This window comes from Oculina patagonica, chromosome 7 (assembly GCF_052425735.1).
Source record: "Oculina patagonica isolate OP01 chromosome 7, crgOcupat, whole genome shotgun sequence".
Taxonomy (NCBI): Eukaryota; Metazoa; Cnidaria; class Anthozoa; order Scleractinia; family Oculinidae; genus Oculina; species Oculina patagonica.
The window spans coordinates 27,030,506-27,056,590 of NC_135764.1; the positions used below are offsets into that span (position 1 = coordinate 27,030,506).

General features: G+C 37.4%; 2 protein-coding genes and 1 pseudogene across 2 annotated transcripts; 2 read left to right on the top strand and 1 right to left on the bottom strand.

Annotated features, from left to right (window-relative positions):
- Positions 1–5,674: 5,674 nt before the first annotated feature.
- Positions 5,675–8,503, bottom strand: LOC144659334 (uncharacterized). The gene is made up of 2 exons (XM_078519748.1): positions 7,012–8,503; positions 5,675–6,084 (listed from the first exon to the last, which is right to left on the bottom strand). Exons 1-2 carry the CDS (start codon positions 8,501–8,503, stop codon positions 5,675–5,677), a joined length of 1,902 nt encoding a protein of 633 aa, XP_078375874.1.
- A 10,006-nt stretch (positions 8,504–18,509) lies between these two features.
- LOC144659335 (uncharacterized) lies at positions 18,510–21,383 on the top strand (annotated as a pseudogene).
- A 19-nt stretch (positions 21,384–21,402) lies between these two features.
- On the top strand, positions 21,403–22,401 carry LOC144659336 (uncharacterized). The gene has a single exon (XM_078519749.1). It carries the CDS (start codon positions 21,418–21,420, stop codon positions 22,399–22,401), a length of 984 nt encoding a protein of 327 aa, XP_078375875.1. The 5' UTR covers positions 21,403–21,417.
- Positions 22,402–26,085: the final 3,684 nt, after the last annotated feature.

Consider the following 26,085-nt stretch of genomic DNA (forward strand, 5'->3'; position numbering starts at 1 on the left):
CTTGTCACCAAAGCTTCAAGGCCCGGCTTTGAAAGGAGAAACTTTTTCTGATCTAAGGGCGCTTTGCAATGGTCAGAACTGGCCGGCCAGACCGGTATATTCGAGAACAGAATTCCGTTGTTAAACAGATATTGACCTGTCAAATCAGTCAATACATAAATATTCTACGTTGCTATGGTGAATTTGTGGGAAAATCTCGTGAAATCTCGTAAAATAGCCAATTCAATCAATTTCAATCTGTTTCTTAACACTCGGACGTACAAGCAAACACATACCCCCACCATCGTACAAGGGGGGGGGGGGGGCATGGAACCCCTTCCCCGAGTTTTCGTTATATTAAGGCGTAGCGAGATTATTTTACACTGATAAGAAAGCCCTTAGCTTACTCTACAAGATGACATAATTTTAATTGGCTGTGACGTCATTTGAGCCGCAATCTTGGATCCGCCATCTTGGATTTCAACATTTTCTTAGAATTGGGTTCTTAGAATTTTCTTAGAAAGTCATAAATTGGAAAAAATAAAGAAAAATGTTTAAAATGACGATTTTTGGCAAGACCTGCCTGTATTTATGACGTTGCCATGGCAACGTCAAACATCATGGACATATGGTTGACATATCAAAACTTCCATAAAGGCTGAATGAACAGCTACTGAAAGTTTCAGCATTGTAGATTAAATCCGCTTTTCAAAATTTGGAAAAAACCTTATGGGGGCGGTGGCATCCACCCTCCCCCCTCCCCCCTTGTACGTCCGAGGGTTAACTTATATCTATTTCATAGTTTCATGTTTAGTGCTATGTTTTCGTGTAATTAGTTTCCTTTATTTAGTGGCCTTTTTGCATGCTATTTCTATTTGCATATTGTTTGTATTGGGTTCGCTTGAACTTTGCTTTGTAATAAGAGTTTGAGCTTCTGTTTGTAAGCCGCGACTAGTTTCTTCAGTTAAACAAGTTCCTCTATTGTTTTCCGGGGGTCGTCACATTCGTCTATAAGTTTTCTCGTTTATGTCGCTTTGTCTTTATAATCTCAATTAAAATAAAGCAAAACCATGAAAAATGAGAGTGATCTTAATTTTGTAGTAGTTTCTTCGTTTACAGTGAAACTCAAGCCAGTTTGATTCAAAAAGCATAGTTTGAACAGTCTCAAAATACCATAAGCTGTCGTTTATATTTTCCGCTCCCGGATCGCTATTATTTCTATTTCTGTTCCTCTGTGCTCTGCTCTATAATTGAGTCAACTATTCAGTTACTTGGAAAGAGGACGATTCGTCGCTTTTATCACATGCAATTCTCCTTTTACAATCTTGTTAGAACGGAAGTCTCAAATCTAATGAAATAGTTGAACTTCTTTCAGTAAAATTCATTTACAATTCATCGTTAGGGCTCTAAATCGGCAGATTGTAGAATGAGAGATAACAGAATTGCTTAGCTTTTGTTTTACGTTGTTAAAAAGAAAATCCGGTTAAACAGACAAACAAACAAAAAAGGAAAATACCTTTTAAACTCGCGGGAAGTGAGATGAATATCTGGCTTCTGGTTTGTGTTGAGCTGAAAGCAGTATGATGTAAAGCTGGTGACGGCAAGCAAGCAAGCAAAAAATCCGAAAACAAACCAAACTTCTCAGCTTCTGTCAATAACAGTAGCTTTAAGCTGGAAGCCTCATTCGTGATTGGCTACGGGAATTTCCAACAATATGGTGTATTATCTGGTGAATATTTTTAAACTTAATGACTAGCTCATATTTTACCACAATAGCGATAAATGTCCATAACCATTGTGGCAAATGTCATGAGCTCCCTCTGATGCAGGGAATGCCTAGCCTGTTTAATAAGTTTTTTTTCTCGCTCTGGAAAAATAGCTTTAAATCTAATCTGCTTAAAATTCCAAGCACGCCATTCCAATAATGCTATAGCACAACAATTTGTCGCCAAAGATTGTTTGCGTAAGCTTCTTGTTCGATCTAAGCTGCTAGTGTTTGCTATGATTGGTTAAGATAACACTGAGCCATCTGGTGTTTTTTTTTTTTTTTCGTGTGGATGTTTATGTTAACAGTTAATTATAAGTTTGTCGCTTTCTTGCGTAGCAATAAAAATATAATTTTTTACTACTTAATGTGAACTCAAGGTAGTTGTTATGATATAACCTGTTCTCAAGTTTTTCGAAGAGACCATTTTTTGTATAGATTTCTTAGATTTCTTAGGGATGCAATATGATACTGTAAACTGTAATCAATTAAATCTTTGCATGAATTTGAGTGACGTATAGGAAGAACATTATCGGGATGTAATTTGGGGTGATGCTGACAAGCTTTCAATTCGTATGGAATATTGGCCGAGAGGGGATCAATTCTCTTGCTTTTTCTTTCGATTGATCTCGACTGGAAAACATGAAATTGGACTCGCTCACTCTCACTCACTTCTTCTCAGCCTCGAATCCAATACACCTTCAAGGGGAGCCTTGATGAAACCTGAAAGTGACCTCTATTATGTCTCTTCATCTTCTTTTTCTTTGTTTATGGTGAATGTTATGCCAATTAGAGATAAAACAGTCAAAGACGGTTAAAGTAACATAAACTGTCGTTATTTTCCGCTCCCGGATTGCTAAAATGTAATGAAATTGTTTTGTCGTGTTTATGATAAAATTTAAGTGATACATTCTCGTCTTTCACAATAGCAGTGTAAAATATATTTACACCGTAATCCTTTATTACTTGCCCTAAACTTTGCCTTGTTTAATCTAGCAAATTGTGGCCGGAGTCATTCACCGCGAAAGTAAAAGCAGGTAAAAGACTGCACGAAAACTTTGCAAGTTTACAAACTTCACAGACTGACGAAGGTATTGAGAATAAAGGTTAGTTCCACAAACACTGCTTTAGAAATTTGTTTTGAATTTATCTATTCCGTATTCTTTCGTTTTCGCCGAATAACAGACTTAAAGCACGCAAAACTGAAGATATAATTTAAGCGCGTAAAAGAACTCAGTAGGAGGTGCTGCCATCAAAATAATTCTAGCTCATCGCAACAAATCTGATCAGTTTTAATTCCTTTCAAATAACATTTCCGAGTTAATATTGAATGGAACCATATCCATATTTTTCCAGTCCAGTGAAAGCGGACCTGTTTATTCTGTTACTTCTCACTCACTCAGTGTTTGTCTCTGCGTTTTCGTTTTTTTCGTTTTTTGCTCAACTGTGGTGGGCGGGAAAATTCAATTTTGTGATCCACCCTCAGTAAATTTTCATAATGATCATTTACGATAATCATATATCCTCCGTTTTAACCATAATATAGACCAAAAGAATACATTAAACTAACGTTAATTCTTCGTCCTTATGCGTATTCGAGCGAAGTGCGGCCATGTCGGGACAGAAGCGGGACTTTACCGGTACAATAGTACATAGGTTTTTGACCAATCAGAGCGCGCGTAGTATCTGAGTTATTTTATAATTAAGTGTAATGCTCGCGAGCTCTTCAATATTGCTTATGGAATTAACAATATTGTTGTTCTGCTGGTAGATACTTTTCACATCACAACAATGCACAAGTTTTACACAAAAGATGGAGAAACAGTCTTACTTTATTTTCTAACAAAAAGCACAAGGAATTGATGAAACGGCAGATATTTTTGTGCCTAACCTTATCAAGCTAAAGTGCAAAAACGTTCTCTAAGGCCATGAAGCTTGTCATGATTTACTGTTCGATTCTTGACTGGGTTGACTATAACTACACCGAGCTTAAACTAACTTCATCCAGCAATTAATGTACATATGTTTTACCTTCTTGATTTGTTTATCCTCTCGGTTTATTCTATTTAAATTCACGCCCTGCAGTAACATCTAGGAATATATAGCATACAGCCTTTCTACGAAATGCACATGTCCATCATTAATTACGACATCTAGTAAACAAGTTGTTTTCATAACTACTTGGTATGTTCAGTTTTCTGAGTATTTTCAAATCTCAGCTTATGCGTGTTCCTTTTATCACGCTTGATTGGTTCTTTTCCAAGTCAGTTGCAGTGTTACTTCTTTCATCCTCTTTGGAACGACGATCCCTGTTTACTGGAATGGAGGGCTGAGACCTGGAGAAAACGTAAGCTGTTTTATAGTATTATCCTAGTATATTTAGTAAGTATTAGCTAGTAGAGCGGTTTTCAATTGAGCGTCGTAAGACCAAAACCTAAGTTATTACTCTGGCAAATCATAAAGGACGTAGAGCAATCCATTGTCCAATCAAAACTCAAAGCAATTACATGAAGCGCGGAAACAACGCGAGCAAGTCACGATTGGTTTTTGTTTTACTTATGATCGGTTAAGAAAGTCACGCGAGTTTTTTTAAGCCAATCACTGAGCGTAGCAATACAAAACCAAAGTAAACGCAAATTACTTTCGACACTCAAGTGAAAATGGCTCTATTATTTCATTATCACGAAAAACAATTACCACATTATATTTTTTTAAATAAACAGTTTTCAAGCTAAAAAGATCAGCAAAGGTATTTTTTATCGTTACTTGTGAGGTAAATCACCTCCGGTCCTAGTTCCTTCGCTAATATTTCGAATGCCTGATATATCTATTCGTCTGAATGACACTAAGGTTCACAGTCTAACTGTTTTCCAGGTTTTGACCGTTCCGGACGGGTTTCAGAACGGTCCAGGGTAAACAGGAGGATTACAGCAAACACCCGCATATAAGAACAAATGGATTAAGAACACCAGGCTGAAATTTGGCAAATAAAGCCCCATTTTTATAAGAACAAGATCAGCCTGAAAAATTCAGCATGTTCTTATAAAATGGAAAAGGTGTCATAATTCCTAAAAATACAAGTGATTTTATTCATCATTACCTATAATGAAGGACAGCCAGTCATCTCATCTATAGGCTCAATGATATAGTATTGATTGTGATCATAAAAATTAAAGAATATTTATTAATTTATGCTATTTTTACATCTAGGGGCATTTTTGGGTAGTATTACTAATATAGAAATTTAAGAACATTTTAAGAACACCTTGAGGCTGATTTGTCACTAAGCACCCATTAAATAAGAACCCGATCAGCCTGACCTCCGAAATCATGTGTTCTTATATGCGGGTGTTTACTGTATTCCGTCCGACGTTTCATTAGGATTCGTTTAAAGTGCACCTAACCCCTGCGGCAATACTTTCAAAATTGATTCTACATGAGTTTGAGAGTTGAATGGTTAAATATTTCTTCATCTCAATGTTGCGATGTTAATGAAGGTTTATTTTTCCAATATGTTAATGAGTATGACGTCTACCCAGGCTTTTAAGCATACTTGTTTTGCTTATATCATTATTTACTCGCCATTACCAGACACCAAATTTACAATAAAAATTGTGGAAATTGCGAGTATTATGATAATGCTTTTTAAATACTGCTTGTGTGAACCAGTCAAAATCTATATATTGAATGAAGACTGGGTAGACGTCATACTCATTAACATATTGGGAAAATAAACCTTCATAACTTAAAAACGCATCATTGAGATGAAGAAGTATTTAACCATTCAACTCTGTAACTCATGTACAATCAATTTTGAAAGTATCGTTTCGGGGGTTAGGTGCACTTTAAAACCGGTCCCGTGTAGACCTCACCTGAGACTAAGTACACATAATTTGAGCTTTATACCACATACTTGTCTGTTTATTGTACTCACAGAAATTTTTCAACATTGTCGCTCATTGGCCCATTCCCCGAAAAGTGGTAGATTGGAATCGAGCATAGCTGTGTTTGGGTCCCATGATGACGTTTTGTGTCGCTGTGCTTGCGGTCGTCATCTTTGAAATTGTTCTCTTGTACCTCCGTTGTATTAACATCACCTTGTTCACCGTCTTCGAGGGTTACATCGATGGCGCCACTGGCTTTTACGGCAGAAAGAAAGGTCGGCTTATCAATTTGCCCGGTTTGGAGCTGGTTTTTAAGAACGTTGGCATTAGCTAAGCCGCGTATTTCTCCCTGCAAATCATTGAGAGGCAGAAGCAAACCCAGACAGCATGAAAAGGACCAGTGTGGGTTTTTGCGCCATTCCTTGAGGTAGCGATATAGAAACACTGCGTACTGAGCTAAAATAAACGAGAAAAGAAGGAATTTATAATTGAAGCAAAACTTTGATGGTGTGTCAAATATAAATATACGTTTACAAGGTTTCTCTCAGAAACCATAAAACACTCGTGTTTCGTGTTTCTCTTTGGGTTCCATACAGAGATATGACAGTTTATCGATGATTAAAACATTAACACTAAATTAGGTTCATTTACCTGCATATCTACATTGAATATTAAAGGCACTGAAGTTGGATTAAGACTAGTGTTACGCACTAAAGGAATAAAATAAATCCTATTGTAGTGAATATTATTGCGTTATATATCATTCCCAAGAAACTTTACTGAAAAATGGTGCAGTTCTAGGAATAGGATGAATCTGAAGCACTTTATCTTCCCTAATGACGCAACACGAGAATACTCTAGTTCTGCCTTAAATCTCCATCGATATGCGATTTGTATAGGAATCGGTTCATTTTTTTAAAGTGGCACGAGAGCACGTTGTCAATTCTTTTAAAAAGGTTTTCTTATGTCCTGTCCAAAGATGAAAAATAATCGAAAGCATTGCACGCATAAGTGGATTTTTAAAACTATATGTCATCACTTCTACTTGGCAATACGGGTGGTTTTGTTGTCTTCTTCCCTGCGAAAGGACACTTCAAATTACCGACATGAGAACTTAAACCAACAAAAATGTGCTTAACCTTATTCTACTAATGCTTCTGCAAAAACTGTCATTCAAAATTTAAAAACAACATGGTTGACTAAAACACGACTCTGCCATAAAAACAATAACTTCGTAAAAATTAATGACATCTGACACAGGAATATTGACAGAAATGAAATAAACGTTTAAAACTTGTGTAACGGCTTTACAATATCAACCCCATGATCATTAATTAAGAAAGGTTAGCTGAGATCTAAGTGCTAATGGTCTTGTTATCTTACCAGCAAGTAAACCAATTACCGAAGTGTTTGCCCCTATAACCAACAGCTTGAACAAGACTGCGTCCACGTGCTTGTCGGTCGATCTTGGTATGTTCTCTGCGGGAATCCTGCTCACAGCACCAATACCCAGGTTAACAACTGTAACAGCAATAGACGTCGTCATTAATCTGTTCTCGGTCAAGTCTCGTATGGGTTTGATCCAGGAGAAAAGCATTCCATACATCCCGGCAATGACCCATGCCAAACCAATATAGGACCTGCTCTCTTGACCCACAAGAATCAGACCAGATGTAAGGATCACTTTACGAGACGTTTCAACCAATTCCCAATACCACGCACGATGTTCGTAGTTTTCAAATAGAAAACTCAGTCCTGAAATCATTTCCATGCCATAACTTGAATCCTGCAATACGCCAACGTCCATTGTCGCTGGTATTGTACTTCGTTTTCTCCAAAGGATGATGAATGAGGAAACAGGGAGGGCAACGATGTAGCCGCTAGAAATGTAGGCCACGATAAGCCAGTAATTGTACTTTGTGCCTTGGCATTGTATGCTGTAATCCGCTTTCATGTACTTGTAACACATTTCCTCCTTGTCATCTCGGCAAAGCTTCTGGCAAGCTATCGGTAGTACGTTAACTGTCTTGGCACACGTGCTCAGGTAAGTCACGTGTATGAAGAAAAACAAATTCCTAAACACGTGCTCTTTTGTCTGTGAAATTGTTCTTGACTTCTCATCGTTTCGCAGGTTTTGATTTCGTAGGACTATTACTTTCCGCACTCCATAAAAGAGAGCTGACACGCCAATTACAGCAGCATTTATTGCCATCATCGCCAGCAAACTTCCAAAGGCATTCACGCGAAATCGTTCAAAAAGACAATTCATTGGTGCAACCTGAAGAAAATCCATCTGGAGTATTCCTGAATATTTGGCGATAACTTTCAAGGAGCCTGGCCATTTTATGTAAGAGAACGCTTGAAGTAAACCATAGGTAACCTGATAGAAGCCAATTACGATCTTAAGTTTTGAGAAGAACATGTCTATTACAAGTTGTTTGCTTCCATCTTTTTTGTTTCTCCTGCTTGTCCATAACAAAATCAAAGTCACTATAAATACGATAGCTGCAATGGCCGAAAGCTGCCCCACTATCCACTTCTTCGAGGGACATTCTTTACACGTTTGTAATTGTTTATAGAAACCTGATCTACAAAGTTCACATAGTGGACCCTCGTAGCCATATTCACACGAAGAATCTAACCCACCTTTGCAAGACTCTTCTCTTGGACACTGGTAAGGTGTTGGTATTGGAAATGGGTATTGTACGCTAGATGCATCTAATGCTGGTGAAGATGTCAAGAGACTGGCAATAAAATCTCGGTAGCGTCCTTTGTATGTCTCGTTCCGCCACTCCCACCAATAACCAGATTTCAAAGAAACGTAATCATCTTTACATTTCAGTCCTCGTACACATTTGTGACATTTCTCAAACATGTGGGTTCGATGAAATTCTTCCAAGCATTTGCAAGCACGAAGTCCAGCGAAGAAATCCGTTTCCGTTCCTGTTGAGAATGTAAAAGATGTTGCACAACTTTTTTCAGGGAGACTGTTTCGAAATATAATTATGTTAGTTTAGCAAGTTGAGCATTTCGGCTCGATAGCATCCAACTTAGATGTTTATCAAACTGATAATCAATTAATCCTTTTTCTTTTATTTTTTTTAATTTTGAGAATTCCTAAAGTGCATACAGCCTCATCAGAAGAAATGAATGGGGATACTAAACCAACCCTTCGAAGTTATCTGTTTGATTAATATGTATCGGAGTACAAGTATCTGAATGTCCTACATTTATTCTTATAAGGAGCTTATCTACAACAGAGTGCCCGCTAATAAATTTATGATTTTCAAAGACGACTCAAATGAAACACCATCAAAGTACAAAAAAGTATGAAACCAAACAAAGGCACTTTACTATTTTCTTCGTTCTGGGCCTCTATATAACCTATGTATAGGCATTACAAGAAAAAAGTAAAAACGATTTTAAACTTGCCTTATTTTTTTGCAAATCATAGATTCTAAATGTAAATAAAGCGAAGCAGACCACTCAGCGTTAGACATCTTTCAAAATAAGCATTATGCAAATTACGCATGAATACATCGTGAACTTGCGTTTCTTATCAGTGTGAATCTCAAGTGCCCAGATTTTTTATTTGATATTTCAATAATAGAGACATAGAGCTTTTGCGCAGTGTTTAATTTGACTTGATATCGGACATACCAAGGTGCTTTTTTGGCCTCTAAAGTTTCTTAATTTTTGCCGTTTCCAGAAGTGCTTAACAGCGCAATATTTTAAAAGGCGATGGAAAACCAAATAGCTAGAAAAAAATTAAAGGGGTCTGTTGCTTGAAAGAAAAAAGATAAAGCTTTTATTCTAAGTTTATTTCGATTCATTGCATTGAAAGTTGGTTTGATAACAATACCGAGAACTTTGCCAATTTTACGCATATTTTTGCATATTTAATGAGCTAAAATCACTATTTTCGGTTTTTCTTAATTTCTCGAAAAGTATAAATGCCGAGAAGAAAAAAATAATATTTTCGAACATAGTTCTCCAAAGGTGTTCTTCAGGCAAAGTTTTAGGATTTTCGATTGAGGGAGCTCGAGCCTGTCCAACGATTATTGATATTCTGAGTCGGACTCTAAAAAGAGAACAAGAGTTGCCCTAAAAAAAGCAAATGCACTAATTTATTTTAACAAATGTCAAATGTTTGAGCTGGTTCTGATAAGTTTAATACATGAAAGATCATTAAGAAGGTTGCGAAAATGAAAATAATAAACGGAAATCATGTAGACAATTCTACTGTTACCTTCAGGACAAGACTTGCAGTGTTCTTTACTTGTTCCTGGTGCTTTGTCAAATGACACAAAAGAACCATTTGGACATTTCTTACAGCTTTCCCCAACATGTCCGACAGCATCAGAGTAAAATCCTCCTAGAAAAAAATAATAATTGTAATCTAACATTACTTTACCGCGTAAGAAATAGGGATTGAACCCAACCTGTGAGTCCGTATTTCAGCTCGAATAAAAAAAATCCTCCAAGGATACTTTAAAGCGCATGGACGCATATGACAGCTAAATTTTAGTCAGTCAAATCGAAATAGATTTCTAACGGGTTGGTTCATTGAAATTAATATCTTAGACTAACTTTACAAAAGTTAGGCTACTAAAGGAGCTATGTTGCGGATGGCACAGGCTTGAAACAAAGCCAATGTTTACAAGTATGCCGTTTCAAATGTGCCTCGTACTTTCTCAGTCTTAACTATTCTTGATGATTTACGTTTTAGTATTACTTCCCTGGTGTTGTTTTCGACCTTAGAAAACTATTACGTTGGTCTCTTTTAATTTGAAAGTAACTTCGTTAATAGGGAAAAGTAATGACTTAAAATATCGTGACATAGTTCACGTAGATTATTAATTAACTGGTTTTTCATTAAAACCGGACTAGGATACAAATGTACGTGTTCTTCATGTCAGCCTTCTTTTCGTTGACGTTTTGATTACTTGGATGAAGAAGAAACAATTGCAAAAATGTGAAGGGTTCGTGTGAGATTTAAACTGAATCCAAAACAGACAGATACCGCTCTACAGAGGAAGATTAAAATGTTTATAAACAAATTGAAACGAGAGTAATGGATTCTACCATCTACTGGCTTTGTAATGGAGAATTTAAAAATTGAGTGCAAAAAGGTTAAATTGAGTGCAGAAAGTTGAAATTGAATTGACTGACAGGAAAATCGCGAAAGTGCATGCGGCAAAACAAAATGACTTCTGCAGTTAGCCTGCAACGCAGGCGTATTTTAGCGAGCGACTGCACTTTGATTGGGCTAGTGCCATCTTGTATACGTACGCGGGAGAGGATTGGGAGAGAGAAAACACGACTCACCCCTTCCAACATGGCGGCGAATCTACTCGATCGCGAGCTAATACTAGCTGATTTCTCGCGCGCCCAGGGGAGACGCCTGCATTGCAGGTTAGCAGTTGTCAGAGGGTTTGGAGGGAGAGCAAAAACATATCGATACATGCAAAGTTTAACCGATTTAACGAATATTACAAGTATATAAAACAAAGAACCGACTACTGGACGTTTGTGCAGCACAAGAGATACTTTACGAAACTATTAAAAGCTACTAACGGATAATTTTCTTACGCGACAGCTCGTAAAGAAGGAAAATTACAAGCCTGAATTGAAGTTGCACATTTCAGCCCATACCTGTGTAACTGAATAAGTATAAAAGCACCTTATAATGCATGACAAAGAGCCTTAAAATTCCGTAGCGGCATCTGCATTTTACAAAGCCCGGTAACTCCATAATGTTTTAACAAAGAATCGAAAAGGTAAGCGTCCGTACACGTCTTGTTTGTCATGCACTTGCAGTTAATTATTTGTATGTCTATTATTTACAAGTAATGATAATTTTTCTCGTGCAATTCAAGTTGGGAAAAATCAGCCGTCGTAAATATTTCAAAGACTAAAAATTGCACTCGCACTACGGGCTGGAGCAATTTGGTTAGTTTTTGAAAAAAAATACTCGTGCTGATTTAAACAAAATTGCGCTCGAAATCCTGTGATCGACTATTCTTTTTACTCACATAAAGACGTTACATACCTGGAGGACATTTTGTGCATCTATTCGCCCAGTAGCCTGACATATTGGAAAATGTACCCAGTGGACATGGTAACAATTTAACACTGTCTTCTTTCATAGATAAAATTCTGAATCCCGAAAATAAAAGATTTAACAGAAGGGCACTCCCTTCAACGTCATTGAAATTCTCAATTTGGATAGCTTCCTTTGGCGAATCGACAGGATTCCTAGAAAATAATAATGCACTCTTTACAAAAGAAATGCAACTAACATTAAGTATGTTAGAAAATATAATATCATAACACAAACATTTTTTTAAGTAGCGAAACTTCTGTTTTCAGCACTGCAAGGATTTTTAGGATAGAGTAACTAGGTATTCTGCAAACGATTTAAAATTATAGCAATCGGCACCACCACTTCCACTTTGCAGTTTGTTACATCATATGAGTTAATAAAATCCCCTATCTTGTATACAAAATCTTGATTGTTTTCTTGTGACGTTACAAAATGGTATATATAACACCATAAAGAACTGCCCCATAAACGAATTAAAGCAAGGTTAATATACGCTACTACCGAAAATCTACTAATAAAAAATAAAAATATTATTATTAGAAACAAGAAATGTCCCTAAAATGTTCAATATGAAGCTAAACATGCATGTCAAACATGGATACCATGGCACTATCAAGAACACAGCACTGGGGAGTAATTGATTACTTGACAAATAAAGCGGCAAGTGTTTCACCCTTCACTACTTTTGTGCTCTCGTCACCTCCTTGCGTGATTCATAACGAAACAGAGCACGGTCAAGGCTTTTTTATTTGTTTTATTATAAAGTTTTACTTACAATGGAAGATAAATTTAATTCAAACAAAATTTAATCGTAGAATACGCGCACGGAACGGCCATCGTCCATGATTCCGTCAGAAGAAGTGTTTTGTTTCAGTTAACAAATCATTTTACCAGAGGTGGTCAGAATTCCTCCAATGAAACACATCAAGCACCACTTGAGATTTTATTCTCAATTTTATGAAAAGGCTGTACTATTTTAACAGTAAACTTTCTCATTGGTTTGCGAAAAAAGAGAAGTCTGAAATGATCTTCAAGCCGTACGCACACACAAACAGCAGATGACGACGAGAGCTGTGGAAACAATGGACCTTTTTAGCTTCGTATGTAAATTGTATTTTTCCTTCATCTGTCTGAGAATTTTTTCTTCATTTTCACGTGGATTTTTTTTTATTTGAAAGAAATAAATGGCAAGGGTAACATTCACATGGTCTAAACGGGACAACAAACGAAAGGAACCTTATTTTTTTTCATTTTCTACACTCTAAAAGACAATAGACTGTAGGAATGACTGCATAAAATGTCCAAATCTAAAAAAAGACTCACTGCAAAGTTTTTGATATTTATAATGTCATTTGTAGACTATGCATGCGTCGACAATGGAAAATGTGGTCGATTTGTTTTTAACAACAGCACCGAAAATTTACCAGTGAGTTGGATAAAATATCAGCCCAAAATCGCACACGCGTGTTACAGCTGGTAAGATGGCAGTTTTTACACTTGAAGCCGACGAATGTGTGAAGAAGTTCCTCCTAAATGTTCCTCCTGACGTTTCACAATTTGCTAGATTTTGTTTCTGGTCGCAGAATTTCTCAAGTTTAGTTTTACGAAATTTGCATTTCGCTGCATTACATGTTACGTCTTGTTCATGGCCTATACTCCTATCGATACTCTAGACTATCGTGAGTGTGCAAGAATTCTTTCAGTTATTGCTTTGTATAACATAAAATGTACTGACAGGTAAATTGTGATCTTTCTTTTATCCTGGACTGTTACATACGTTACTTTTGCAAGCTCTCTGTTTTTTATTGTCCTGAAAATTACAAAAGAATACTTACAGCAAACTAAGCAGTAGTATTTTATAACTTTAGTCCTCTTAAAAAACCGTTATGACATAATCATAATGGAATTTTATGACAAGGCATCCGGGCCCCCAGGTGTCCCCCACTGGCCCCCAGGTGTGTGAGGTGTTAAGCGAATTTTGTTTTCAACCGCTCACGATCTAATAAATCGTTAGCGATTCGTGCGATAGACATTTTCGCGTGAAATTTTATCTGGAATTCCCTCGTCGGGTAATAGATTTTTTTCTCTAGTATTTTTAAGTTTTTATATGTAAAAAGAAATACGTCACAATTGACAACGTCGAACACGATGGCCAAGAAAGGAATCTAAGCTCAATGTCTTCAGTTTAGTCCGCAGCAAATATCTGTCAAAAAACAACAAGATCAAAAATGTATAGGAAACAATAAAACGACTAAATGCTATAATTCTAATACAAGATAAAAATTACAGCAATAAAAGTTCACCGTGGTCATTTTTCACTAATATGGTGAAGCACGACAAAAATCGAATGCTGTCTTTTGACAGAACTTTTACTGTTTTAATTTTCACCTCAAAGCTAAAAAAATATATATAGAGGATATTAAACGGCGGCGCGAAGATTTGAATATTATTTTCGAGTGGTAAAGCAATATTTTACGAATGAGCGCAGCGAATGAGTAAAATATTGCTTTTACCACGAGAAAATAAAATTCATATCGTCAAGCCACCGTGTAATTTTCTTTTTATTATATAGACAAAAATCATGCATAAAGTAAAGTTAAGACATTTTTATTAATCAAAAGGTTAAACACGAGCGACGGCTAAATATAACAATTGAGCAAATTGCCAAACTGAAAGGCAAAATTTCGCGAACTGAAGCTTTCAGAAGATGTATAACATAAATGTAAAAACAGTCTGTTTATTAGCTTTCATCAATGTCACAGACAATAAATAATTCGCCGTTTTGAAATCAGTTTCTACTCAAACTCACCGCTTTTCTGATTTCTGATCGCGAAGTCTTGCAGGTCGGCAGCTGGAATTTCTTAATTTTCCCTCCCTTCGTCGACTTTCCACAAGCAAGAAGCTCCTTTAAATAATTTCAAGTCATATGAAGATTTCTTCTTCGTGTTAGCATTTTCCTGCTCCTCAGTGAGAGATTTTATTTTGGCTTCAGTGAACTTCACGAATCGATCTCCGGATAGCTCGCCATTTCCAACCGGCGTTTGGCAGCTTTGCACAAACAACCGTTCAAAGGCGGGAAATGACGTCATCGATATACTCACAAGTGAGGATTTGGAAAATACGCCACTACAGTCCCGGATGCAGTTTCCTCTGAATTTTACGAGTGGTCTATTTTCCAGTAAAACACTCGCGGCTATATAATAAAATAAAATATTTCAGAATTTTGTTACAAAATAGAAAAAGATAAGCGGTAACTTACACATGCATTCCAAAATAGATGCTTGTCCACCTGAAAGCCTTTGGTTCAATTATCCTTATTGGGTTATCCGAGAGCATTCTTGAAGAACAACAGCAAAACAATAGAATGAGCATGACAACGTATGTCATGTTACACTTGGCAATTTTTCTTGCAACTTGCAACAAATAAAAGTTACATCGCCAGTTGCTAAAAACAATTTTTGGTGTAAAACCCTGCAATGCAAAACAAAATGTTGCGTTGCAGGTTGCAAGAAAAGTAGAGCTATCCTCTACTTATCACAACTGATAGAAACAAGTTGCTGTCTCTGACATGTTGACCATCGGAATCACAAGTAAATTCCCACCCTCACCCCTTGTACAAGGGAGGCTCAGGTGACGGGAGGTTGTTTGAACACCTCCTAATGACTTAGTTCTATTAAGTGCTACTGTCAGAGAAAGTGTTCCAGGTGATGAAAGTCGGGTCAACCGATTTTGATGAAACTTGCTGCAGAAGTTGGCCTTGATGAGATATTTCAAAAGCCATTTGGGTTTAGTTTTCTGACTTTTACTTTAAAAGTTCTGGGGGTGGTCCCAAATGGAGGCTCCAGATCATCAAAAATCTTGTATTTGAAGGGGTAAGTTTGAACTTGTATAAAACGAAAACCATTTAACTTATTGACTAACTATTTGTATGCTGTTTTTCTACTATAAAGGCTCTTTCATATGATATGTGTTGTTTTGGCATAGAGGGTTCTGGCAGTGTGGGGTCCAGCACTAATATTGACTAAATTTTGATGAAAAAAACACTACTCAAAATTGCCAAATTTTAGATCTTCATAATTTTTAACTGCCTTAGTGTATAAAAAAGATACTTATATCAGGAGTTACCTCAATGTTAGTAGAATGAAAATCAACTGAGAAAAATTTGGGCCATGCAAGTTTTTAGTGTTTCAAAGACCCATTTTGAAGTACACCATCACCTAATTTGCATAATGTCAACACCAATAGTTTAACACTCAAACTCAATATATTTACATTTAAACACTTCAGTTTGCCTCGGTGTGGTATATTTTCCTTGGAAATCTGTACAATGGGTAATTTTGTTGAGTGAACACTACAGTAGACATTTGAATTGCCAAAGAATTAGAAAATTCAGTACTGACAAAACTAATGTAACTGCTACTAAAAAAGTTTAAAATGTATCCAATAAATCTTTTTGTCTAGTATTTATTTACAGCATTCCATTACACTCCGATTCAATTGTGAATTGCTTTTTGAAGCAGTTGAGTAGTTCTATCAGTACCTTTTTGCCAGAAGTGGTCTTCGACTTCTATATAGAGATTTTACGACTGACTTCTCGTCGCACGGCATCTCAAATCTTTATATTTATATTATCGTTATACTTTAAGCTAAAACCATGTCCGTGTTTTCTTACCTGGTAAAACGCGTGTCCTTTTCATGGATTTTGTTACATGTGAAAGACAGAACCGGATTATAAAATATTAAATTGGTTATCAGATTGATATAAATCTCGACAAAAACACATTTCAGTCTGACTTCCATCTTGGACGTGTAAAGAAGAGAACTGGGTCATAAGCGGTTCCCAGTCTTCTCCCCAGAGAAAAACAACTTGTTGGAAATTATTTTATCCAGCCTGAACGATTAGTCACAGAATAGTACAATGGCATTTTGCTCGTTTGGAGGGGGAGGAAGATCCCTGCGGTGCTGTAGAATGGGCTGCCCACGACAGCTCTATGGTTCCATTACAACACTGTAAGCGTGACATGAGCTCGTGGCTCAAAGAGAAGTACGGAGGTTCCGGCGCTTCCGGGAGTAGAGGACGTCCCACTTCGAAAAGTAGCGGTAAGGTATTAAAATAATCATGCAATTACTGCAATTCGTGGCTAAATAAACAAAGTTTGAGTTGCAAATATGTTTTTACTGCATGTGGTCATGCGTTGACTGTCGAGTGTTACATACAGGCTTTAAATATCAGGTTACAGGAATAATATAAATTCGCATGATAGATTTTCAAATTACGCTGGTTGTGCAACACGAAATGGCCCTCTACAAAGCAAACAAGCACAGAACAAAACAAAACAAACAAACAAACAAAACAGAAACAAAAAAAGACTTGAAAAATAACTTTTTTAGATTAAATCTGCAATATGCAAATCTACTTTGTTTGCATGTTTAATGTAATGTACAGTAAACGAGACAAACGTGGTAGCAAGTGTGATGACAGATTGCTTTCAAACACGACAACCATCAATGGACAGAACCATTATAAGAAACATTTATAAACGCATGACATTGCTACACTAAACATTACTTCCAGACTCGCTTTTAACTTTAAACCTCCCAATGAAAATTAAAAGTATGGTTTTCTTCGTTTCGTGACACCGAAGGTCATTTTAGTCACGCGCGTGTTACAGTTGACGGCCCGGCTTCGAAGATTGTTGAATGCATTAAGGAATCCATAAATCCTTAAAAATTGGGATTTGAAAGATCTCAAACTAGTTTAACTTATGTTTGACTTTCGTCATAGATTTAATCATTGTATCTAATGAAAATGTTTTCTAGAATGTCGATTTCAACTTCCTGGTTTCGGTTGCAATTTTGTGATCAAGTAACATAAACAAATGAAACTAAATGCTAAAATCTGAAGGTAACAATAAAAACAAAACAAACTATACAACTAAAACATACAACAAAAATAGAAATAAAATGAAGAATTAAAATTTGGAATAAATGTAAACTGTAAGAAGTAAACATCTACGATGATGACTCGGACAGGTTTTGGCACGTTTAGATACGTTTTGTACGAGGAAGGGGAGCGCTTATTTCGTTAATCAATTTTTGACCTCAAAATTACAGTCTTTATTTCTAGTGAACCCAAACTGTAACATAATAGCAATTATTGTTTTGTGAAACTTTGTGAAATGTTTTGTATAGGAAGGAAAGCCTACAGTAAATGTTCAGCTTTCCTTAATTCCAAATGGATATTTCTATTGGAGAAATGAGAAAACATATGTTGTAAATGTCTCGTATATCGTACCGAGTACCCAACCTGTTTTTCTTGGGGCACCTATTCGAAGGGTGGGGAGGGGTCGCGCTTATAAAATTTTCTAAGCCTTAGAAAGAGCGCTAATTCGAAGCGGGGCGCTCATTTGAAGCTGGGTGCTAAATTGAGCATTTATGGTATATAATTTAGGGACAAAAATACCTTGAGTCACGCCCAGATGGGTATTCTTTAGGAGTACCACCCCTACGTCAATCTTCCCACTAGCATCCCAGTCCCTTTAATGTAAGAGTCCTCACTTCGGGCGAATGGCTCACATCTAAGGCACTAGACAAGCTCAAGCTACTTTCGGCTTTTCCGTGATGGCTCACGGTGACAGACAATGCCATTGCCAATTTCTTTAGCAGTTTCTCGTGGAGATGTTGTTCTATCTGTAAGAAACTGTCGGCGAAGCAGGAATTTTTACATATTAAATCTCTTTTCGTTTATAGATGGCGAGGCGGTAATTTCTGAATGGGAGCTAATATTGAATCGTGCAGGAATAGCTTGTGATGAAGTCGACTCAACGAGATTTATTATCTGCCCGAAACATCGATTTAAACTTACAACGCTGTATAAAGCAAAGGTAACAAAAATCAAGAAGTGAAACCGTTTGAGCGTTTTTCAAAGTAACTAATGATAGAATTATTTTTTGCTAGGACAAGTGCTGTCATCCTTTGCACGAGGAAAACAAAAAAGCTTCAAAGGTGAAGAAACGCGTGACGGACATATTGAAACGCCCTAGACGAGTTAATAAAACTATGGCAGCTACTATTTACAAAAACACGGGCCGCGTTGTTGCTATTGGCTCAGGTATTCATTAAACTTGCCCCTGATATATAACATCAAGCGTTGTTGATAAATGAGCATCACAGTAATTTTTCATAAGAAACGCCTTTTCATCTCTTTTTGTTTCGCATAGCCAGGGGCGTAGCAGGCCTGATTTTTGTGAGATCACGATCGAAATTGATCGAAAAATAATCATTAAGAAATAGCCATCTAAGAACATATAAATAGTGAATGCCAATATTGTGCAGTTGCTTAAAAACCTAGGCTATTTGAGTTTGCGTCTATAACGAGCTTTTGTCATATTTCAACTTCTAATTGCCGCGATTAGCCTCCAATAACATTTGTCCATGTATCGCGACTTCTCAATCTAAAACGAACATCTGCGTAAATCGTCGGGATTTTTCTGAAATAAAATTTGAAAAAAAAATGCGACTCTATATGACTTGCAGAGATTGTCCTTTTTGCCGTCTGTTTAAGATTGTTTGCTTTATTTTATTTTTGTCTTGATTATTAAACAGACTCTTTCAGGTAAGCACGAGCCTGTGTGCATTCAGGTAGCTACGCCCCCTGTATAGCTATGATATGTACTGAAGAGGTAGTGTCAGAGCATTTTATTAATAACAACCTTTATAGTTGATAATAAAGATGGCAAATTTTAGGCTCGGTAATTAATAATGAAGATGAATTGTTCAACAAAAATTTCCAGTCAATGGCAAAGCTAAACACAAGTCTCTCGTTGCTCAGTGTTTTTTTTAATAAAGTATTAGTCCCGTTGGGGACTCAGATTTTTTCCTTGTTACATACTCGTGCCATTGTTGAAAAGTTCATCTTAATGAAAAATCTATTTGTTTTTCTCTGTGAATTTGTGCTATTCCAAACGCTGCAAGAGAATAAAGAGCAGTGAGCGTAATTAACAAGATGTACCTGATCACCACCTGTAATACAATCGCGAGTTGCCCAGTGTTATACCACTTCAAAAACGTTTCTCCACGTCTTTTTTTTTTCAGAAATAACTTCTGATACTTCTTATGGCCGCGGTATAGGGCTAGAGCATATAGGTGACCTTGCTTCGTTCTAATTTGTAACCAAAACATTTTTTGGTATTTTGCGTTGCAGCTATTTGTAGAAAATGTCGACGACTTGTCACCGATACACCGGCTACTCCAGCCCAACACCTTGGAGACGTAATGCAAACTATAGTCCCAATTACACCAAAATCCATTCCCAGACAGTTACGTCTACATAGACCAGCAGTGCTAATTATCGTGTGTCTTTTGGGTCAGTATTTTCTGCTCCCAGTAGCTCGTCACAAGAAGAACAAAGTAGCATCTTCTTGCCAGAAGATGAACGAGAAAAAAAGAATTTAGACGCACTAAATGGTGCCATGAGTGTTATATCCGAAGGGAAATTTGTGCCTTTGCCAAGCTACATAGAAGTTCAGTGGGATGAACTTTCAGTTAGAATCAGAACGGATTACACTGAAAAAGCGGAAGAACTTGTATCACTTGTTTTAGATACAATTGCTCCATCTCAAGGAGAAAATTTATGGCAAGCCATTATTCAGTGTCACCAAACACTGAACAGCTCTAACGGTATGCGGCCAGTTGATGTTGGTGTAGAAGCGATTTTGCTTGCATATAAAGAATGTGAAAACAAGTCTACCAAAACGCAAATCTTATCACTCATTAGCGACAAGTTCAGTCAGTCTCAAATACAAGAATTACTACCTGGAATTTCATTACGACAGATAAAGAACGCAAGAAAACATGCCCAGGAGTGTGGCCCTGGGGAACCGGTGGTAAAGGAGCAGATTTTTCGATGCAGGCTGGATATGGAAAAGGTGAAAGATTTTGTTTACTTCATTTCGCGATCTACATTTTTACAAGATGTTGCATTTGGAACAAAAACACTGAAGCTTCAATCTGGAGAATCTATTCCTATTCCAGCTCTTGTACGTACAATGACGGCGACCAAGATTGTGCATCTGTATCAGGAGGAATGCAAGGCCGAGAACAAGATCCCTCTAAAAGAGCGCACCTGTTTTCGGTTAATCGAAGTGTGCAGTGCATCAAAGCAAAAGTCATTACAGGGCCTTGATAACACCTCCACTGCAGTAGCGGAAGCGTTCGAAACGCTCGAGAAACTTGTTACTAATCTCGCTGGGAACGGAGCAGGATTGGCGTGGGGCCATGAGATTGAGCGAGCTCTTACTGCAGGCAGACAATATCTCAAAGGCGAATTCAAGAGTCACTTGGGAGGAGGGGAATGTTGTGCTGACCACTGCACAGTTTTTGCATTATCAGATCCAAAGAAAGCGGAATTTGCCTCTCCTTGTGACCACAGCCATGACATGTCATGCTCAGACTGCCAGAACATAAAGAATGTTCTGAAAGATATACAAAAGAAACTTGAGAGCAAAGAGTTAGAACTTACAGAAGACCAGCAAGAAAGGGCAAAGTGGGAGTTTGAACATGCTGTTAGCGATATTGAGGCCTGGAAATCTCATCTGCTTAGGGCATTCCATCAAGACCAAGCAAGGCAAGATGCATTAAGCCAACTTGACGAGAAAACAATTATTGTCAGAAACGACTGGGCGATGAAGCTACCACCCATGAAATTTAGAGAAACCCAATCTCAATGGTTCGCGAAACGTGGTCTGAGTTGGCATTTTTCTGCCGTGATTCACAATTCAGGTCACCCTGACTGCCAAGCTGAAGGCAACGGCGAGCATGTGATTCATACATATGTGGCTGCCTTTGATGATTGCAAGCAAGATTGGTTTTCCGTGGCATGTATAATCGAAGAAGTCCTTGTTACCGTGAAGGAAACACACCCAACTGTGTCAAAAGCTGTGTTACGCAGTGACAATGCGGGCTGCTACCATAGCACCTCTCTTTTGACAACTATTAACTCTTCAAGCAAGCGAACAGGTGTAGAGGTCATACGTTACGATTTTTCGGATCCTCAAGCAGGGAAGGATCTCTGTGACCGCAAAATCGCGCCATGCAAGCAGCGTCTGAGAAATTACGTAGCAGAAAACAATGACGTACAAACGGCAGAGGATGTGAAAAAAGGATTAGAATCTCCACCAGGTATTGCAGGCACTCGTGTGGCAGTTTGCAAAATCGACAAAACTAAAATGTCAAAGGCCGTTGAAAACAACAAGATCACGGGCATTACTAAATATTATGACTTCTCTTATAGTCAAGATGGTATACGAGTCTGGCAGGCATACGGCGTTGGCGAGGGCATGATGATTGAAGACTTTCAAAGTAAACAGGATGTTTCTGGGCTAGAGAGGATAGGCGAGTGGAGCCACGAAGTTACTAGGCCGAAGCAAAAAAAGGGCACAACAAAGTCCAAAGCTTGTACGAGTGATCTCACAAGTACATATTCCTGTTTGGAGCCTTCGTGCATTTTTACTTTTAGCACCCTTGAAGATGCCGATGAGCATATGGATATTGGATGCCACGTCATGCTTCCAGAGAATGAATCTGTTTACGACACCGTACGAAGACAGTGGGCCGCTACAACAACCTCTATCAAGGGAAAAAGTCAGAAGATTGGTGAAAGTCACTGATGGCTACAACAGACGAGCATGCTTGCCAGGGATGGGCTCTAAAGAAGCAGAAGCCTCCTGTACGAATTTCAGAGGAAGTAAAGGAGTACCTCACACGTGTCTTTAATGAAGGCACCAGAAGCAAACTAAAAGCAAAGCCAAATGACGTCGCAGAGGATCTGAAGAGAAAGTTCGCGAGATCCGATTGGCTTGAAGTTCAAACTATAAAAGGGTATTTTTCCCGACTGGCAGCGTTACAAAAAGGTCAAGAAGTAAGCGAGGAAGACACTGCCTGTGAAGATGCAGCGATCGAAAGGGAAGAACTTCTTCAGGATTTGATAGAAGAAGCACAAGAACAAATTGATCTTCAACATCCTCTGATGTACGAAAAAATTAATCTTTGTGAACTTTTCGTGGCTAACAAGCTTGACCATGCGTTACGAAAGTTTAAGTTATGTACCCTTAAAGCTATGTGTGATTCATTTGGAGTGGACATTGATGGCCCAGCAACTCGTAAAGCTCCATTTATTACCGCAGTGTTTGACCTAGTTAAATTCTGCCAGTGCCAGTGTAAATGAGCGACTTACAGGAAAGTTATAGATACAGAAATCAGTGTTATAACGTCGGGGGTGGGTGTGGCTCAACCTTTTGTTGACCCCTAAAAGATACCAAAAAAATAAGAATAGAATTTTATGTATTTGTATATTTCTTCGTGTATAACCCTAAACGAGACCATTATGGCTTTAAATATTGGCGTTTTGCCCGGAACACCCTAAACGAGACTAAAAATCCGAAATTTACACCCCTAAGCTAGACAATGGACATCCCCGTCACTTTCATATGCGAGTCCCCCCCCCCCCCCCCCCCGGGGGTTATAGCTGTACATAAAGCAATAGTTCCTTCCCTTTCGGTCTTAAAATATATGACACAAATACCCTAGAGAATGCACAAAAATGAAGACAAGTTTGCGCAGCCAACGTTCCGTAATTTGATCATAAAAAGGGTTGATAGTGCAAAGAGGGGGAAGACCATTGGTTTTTATACAGGTGAAGAGGCACGGGGCACAAGACGTATGCTCGCATATTGAATAGTCAATAAAGAGAGCGAATAAGGGGGTGGAAGATGCAGGAGGATTTGAACATAGCCTGCCATTAAAATTCACCGAACCCCCACCCTCATACTCAGTTTTGAGGCAGACACTGCCTCTTTCTTAAGCATAGCGAGTTTTAGTATTAACATAATTGTTGCACGCTTTAGGGAACAACTGTTGGTGAAAGTGGCCTCACCGTCTGCAGAAGTTTGTCAAATGTTCACTAACAATAGCCAGACAACATTTTGTAGGTCTTTGATTTTATTTTGGGCAAGGAATCAAAATACCAGGCTGATTAAAATATGAAAATATATATATATTTACCAAGATGGCAAAGGCATATTTAATTATTTTATTGACGTTTTATTTGACAATATAGATTTTCAAACAGGCCTAGGAAAACAAAGATATCAAATTGCTAGAGGTCGCGTGTACTCGTTTCAGTCAGGCTACTCTCGACCCAGTTCTCCCGCGCCACCACATCCAAAATGGCGGATAAACAACCCTAAATGCCAAGACAACAACAACAACAAAGAACTACTGAGCGAATATAGAAAGCTTATTCGTTATATCAGGCTATTCACATAGATCCATGTAAAGAAATGTAGGAGGAGCCGATTATCAGAAAATACGATTTGTCCATGAACTGATTGTAGTCGTAGGATTTTGAGAAAGATGGAAGTTTGGCTTCCAACCGTTATATTGATACACTTTTTTAGGTAAGTTGGTAAAGTAAGCAAAGCTTTTTTCGGAAGAACGTTATGTATTAGTATTATACACTCTCCAGGAATACTTATTACTGACTTGCTTTATTGTATGCATTTTAACTTTTTAATAGCACAAGTTAGATTGATTTTGTCAGTAAGCTTACTGAATTTTCTAATTCTTAGGCAATTCAAGAGTCAACAGTAGTGTAAACCCAACCATATTACTCATTGTATAAATATCTTAGGAACGTAAGCCTCACCAGGGCAAACTGAAGTGTTTAAATGTAAATATATTGAGTTTGAGTGTTAAACTATTGGTGTTGACATTATGCAAATTAGGTGATGGTGTACTTCAAAATGGGTCTTTGAAGCACTAAAAACTTGCATGGCCCAAATTTTTCTCAGTTGATTTTCATTCTACTAACATTGGGGTAACTCCTGATATAAGTATCTTTTTTATACACTAAGGCAGTTAAAAATTATGAAGATCTAAAATTTGGCAATTTTGAGTAGTGTTTTTTTCATCAAAATTTAGTCAATATTAGTGCTGGACCCCACACTGCCAGAACCCTCTATGCCAAAACAACACATATCATATGAAAGAGCCTTTATAGTAGAAAAACAGCATACAAATAGTTAGTCAATAAGTTAAATGGTTTTCGTTTTATACAAGTTCAAACTTACCCCTTCAAATACAAGAATTTTGATGATCTGGAGCCTCCATTTGGGACCACCCCCAGAACTTTTAAAGTAAAAGTCAGAAAACTAAACCCAAATGGCTTTTGGAATATCTCATCAAGGCCAACCTCTGCAGCAAGTTTCATCAAAATCGGTTGACCCGACTTTCATCACCTGGAACACTTTCTCTGACAGTGGCACTTAATGCAAAGAAAAATTATTTTGCCCTGAGTAGAAAGCCCTTAGCTAACTATACGGCTCTAATAGTCGCCATCTTGATTTGACTATGTTCTAAGAAAGTCCGAATGTAACGGATATTGATAAAAATCAAACCAACCACACATACGATTCTGTTTTGAAAAAGAAAATGGAAAAATAAAGAACTCTGTCAATAATTACAAGTTTTGGGCAGACATGCTTGTTATTATGACGCTGCCACGGCGGCAACCAATCAACCATATAGCATACGTATAAATGAAAGCTGTTTAATATTTAAGGTAACAGAATATTATCGTATTTTTAATAAAAATCAGAAAACAAGGACAGAGCAACGTGTTTTAAAGAAAGTATTTTTTTTCCGAATTATATCTTTTAAAAAAATATACTTGCTCCTATGCGAAAAATATATGCAAAGTAACAACGCATTTTGCAAATAAACTTTTTTCTCTTCATGATGTTAGATTTCTTTTAACTTACTTTAGAATTAAAGCCAAATGCTTATCATTCACCAATTGTTACATGGAACAACCTAGCAAGGAATAGTGCATCTAATAAGAGGTATGTTGAAAGAAAAACAAATAACCTTCAACAATAGCGAAAATATTGGGGTAATGACTGAAGCACTGTGGTTTTCTAACAGATACTTTTTGAATTGTCCTTAATTCTGACAACTGTGTTGTGAGGGCGTCGATTTTATACATAGGTCTCTCACTGTACAGATTCTACTATAGTAATAAACGGTTCAAAGAAAAGCTGTGCAGATGGATAATTTAGATATATCCCAACACATTATTTTAAATATAGCTTTCTTCTCTTCGTAAAAATTAACAGGGTACTAATCGCTAATACTCACATTACATGAGGAAAAGAGGTTTTATGTAGTTTGATGTTAACGAACGCCCTTTGGGGAATTTTCTCTAACTTGTTGCCATCCAAGAATCTAAGGGTTGAAAGCAAACGTAACTTGCTGAGGAACAAGTAAATCAAGTTGGAAACTCTTTGCCTAAGAAA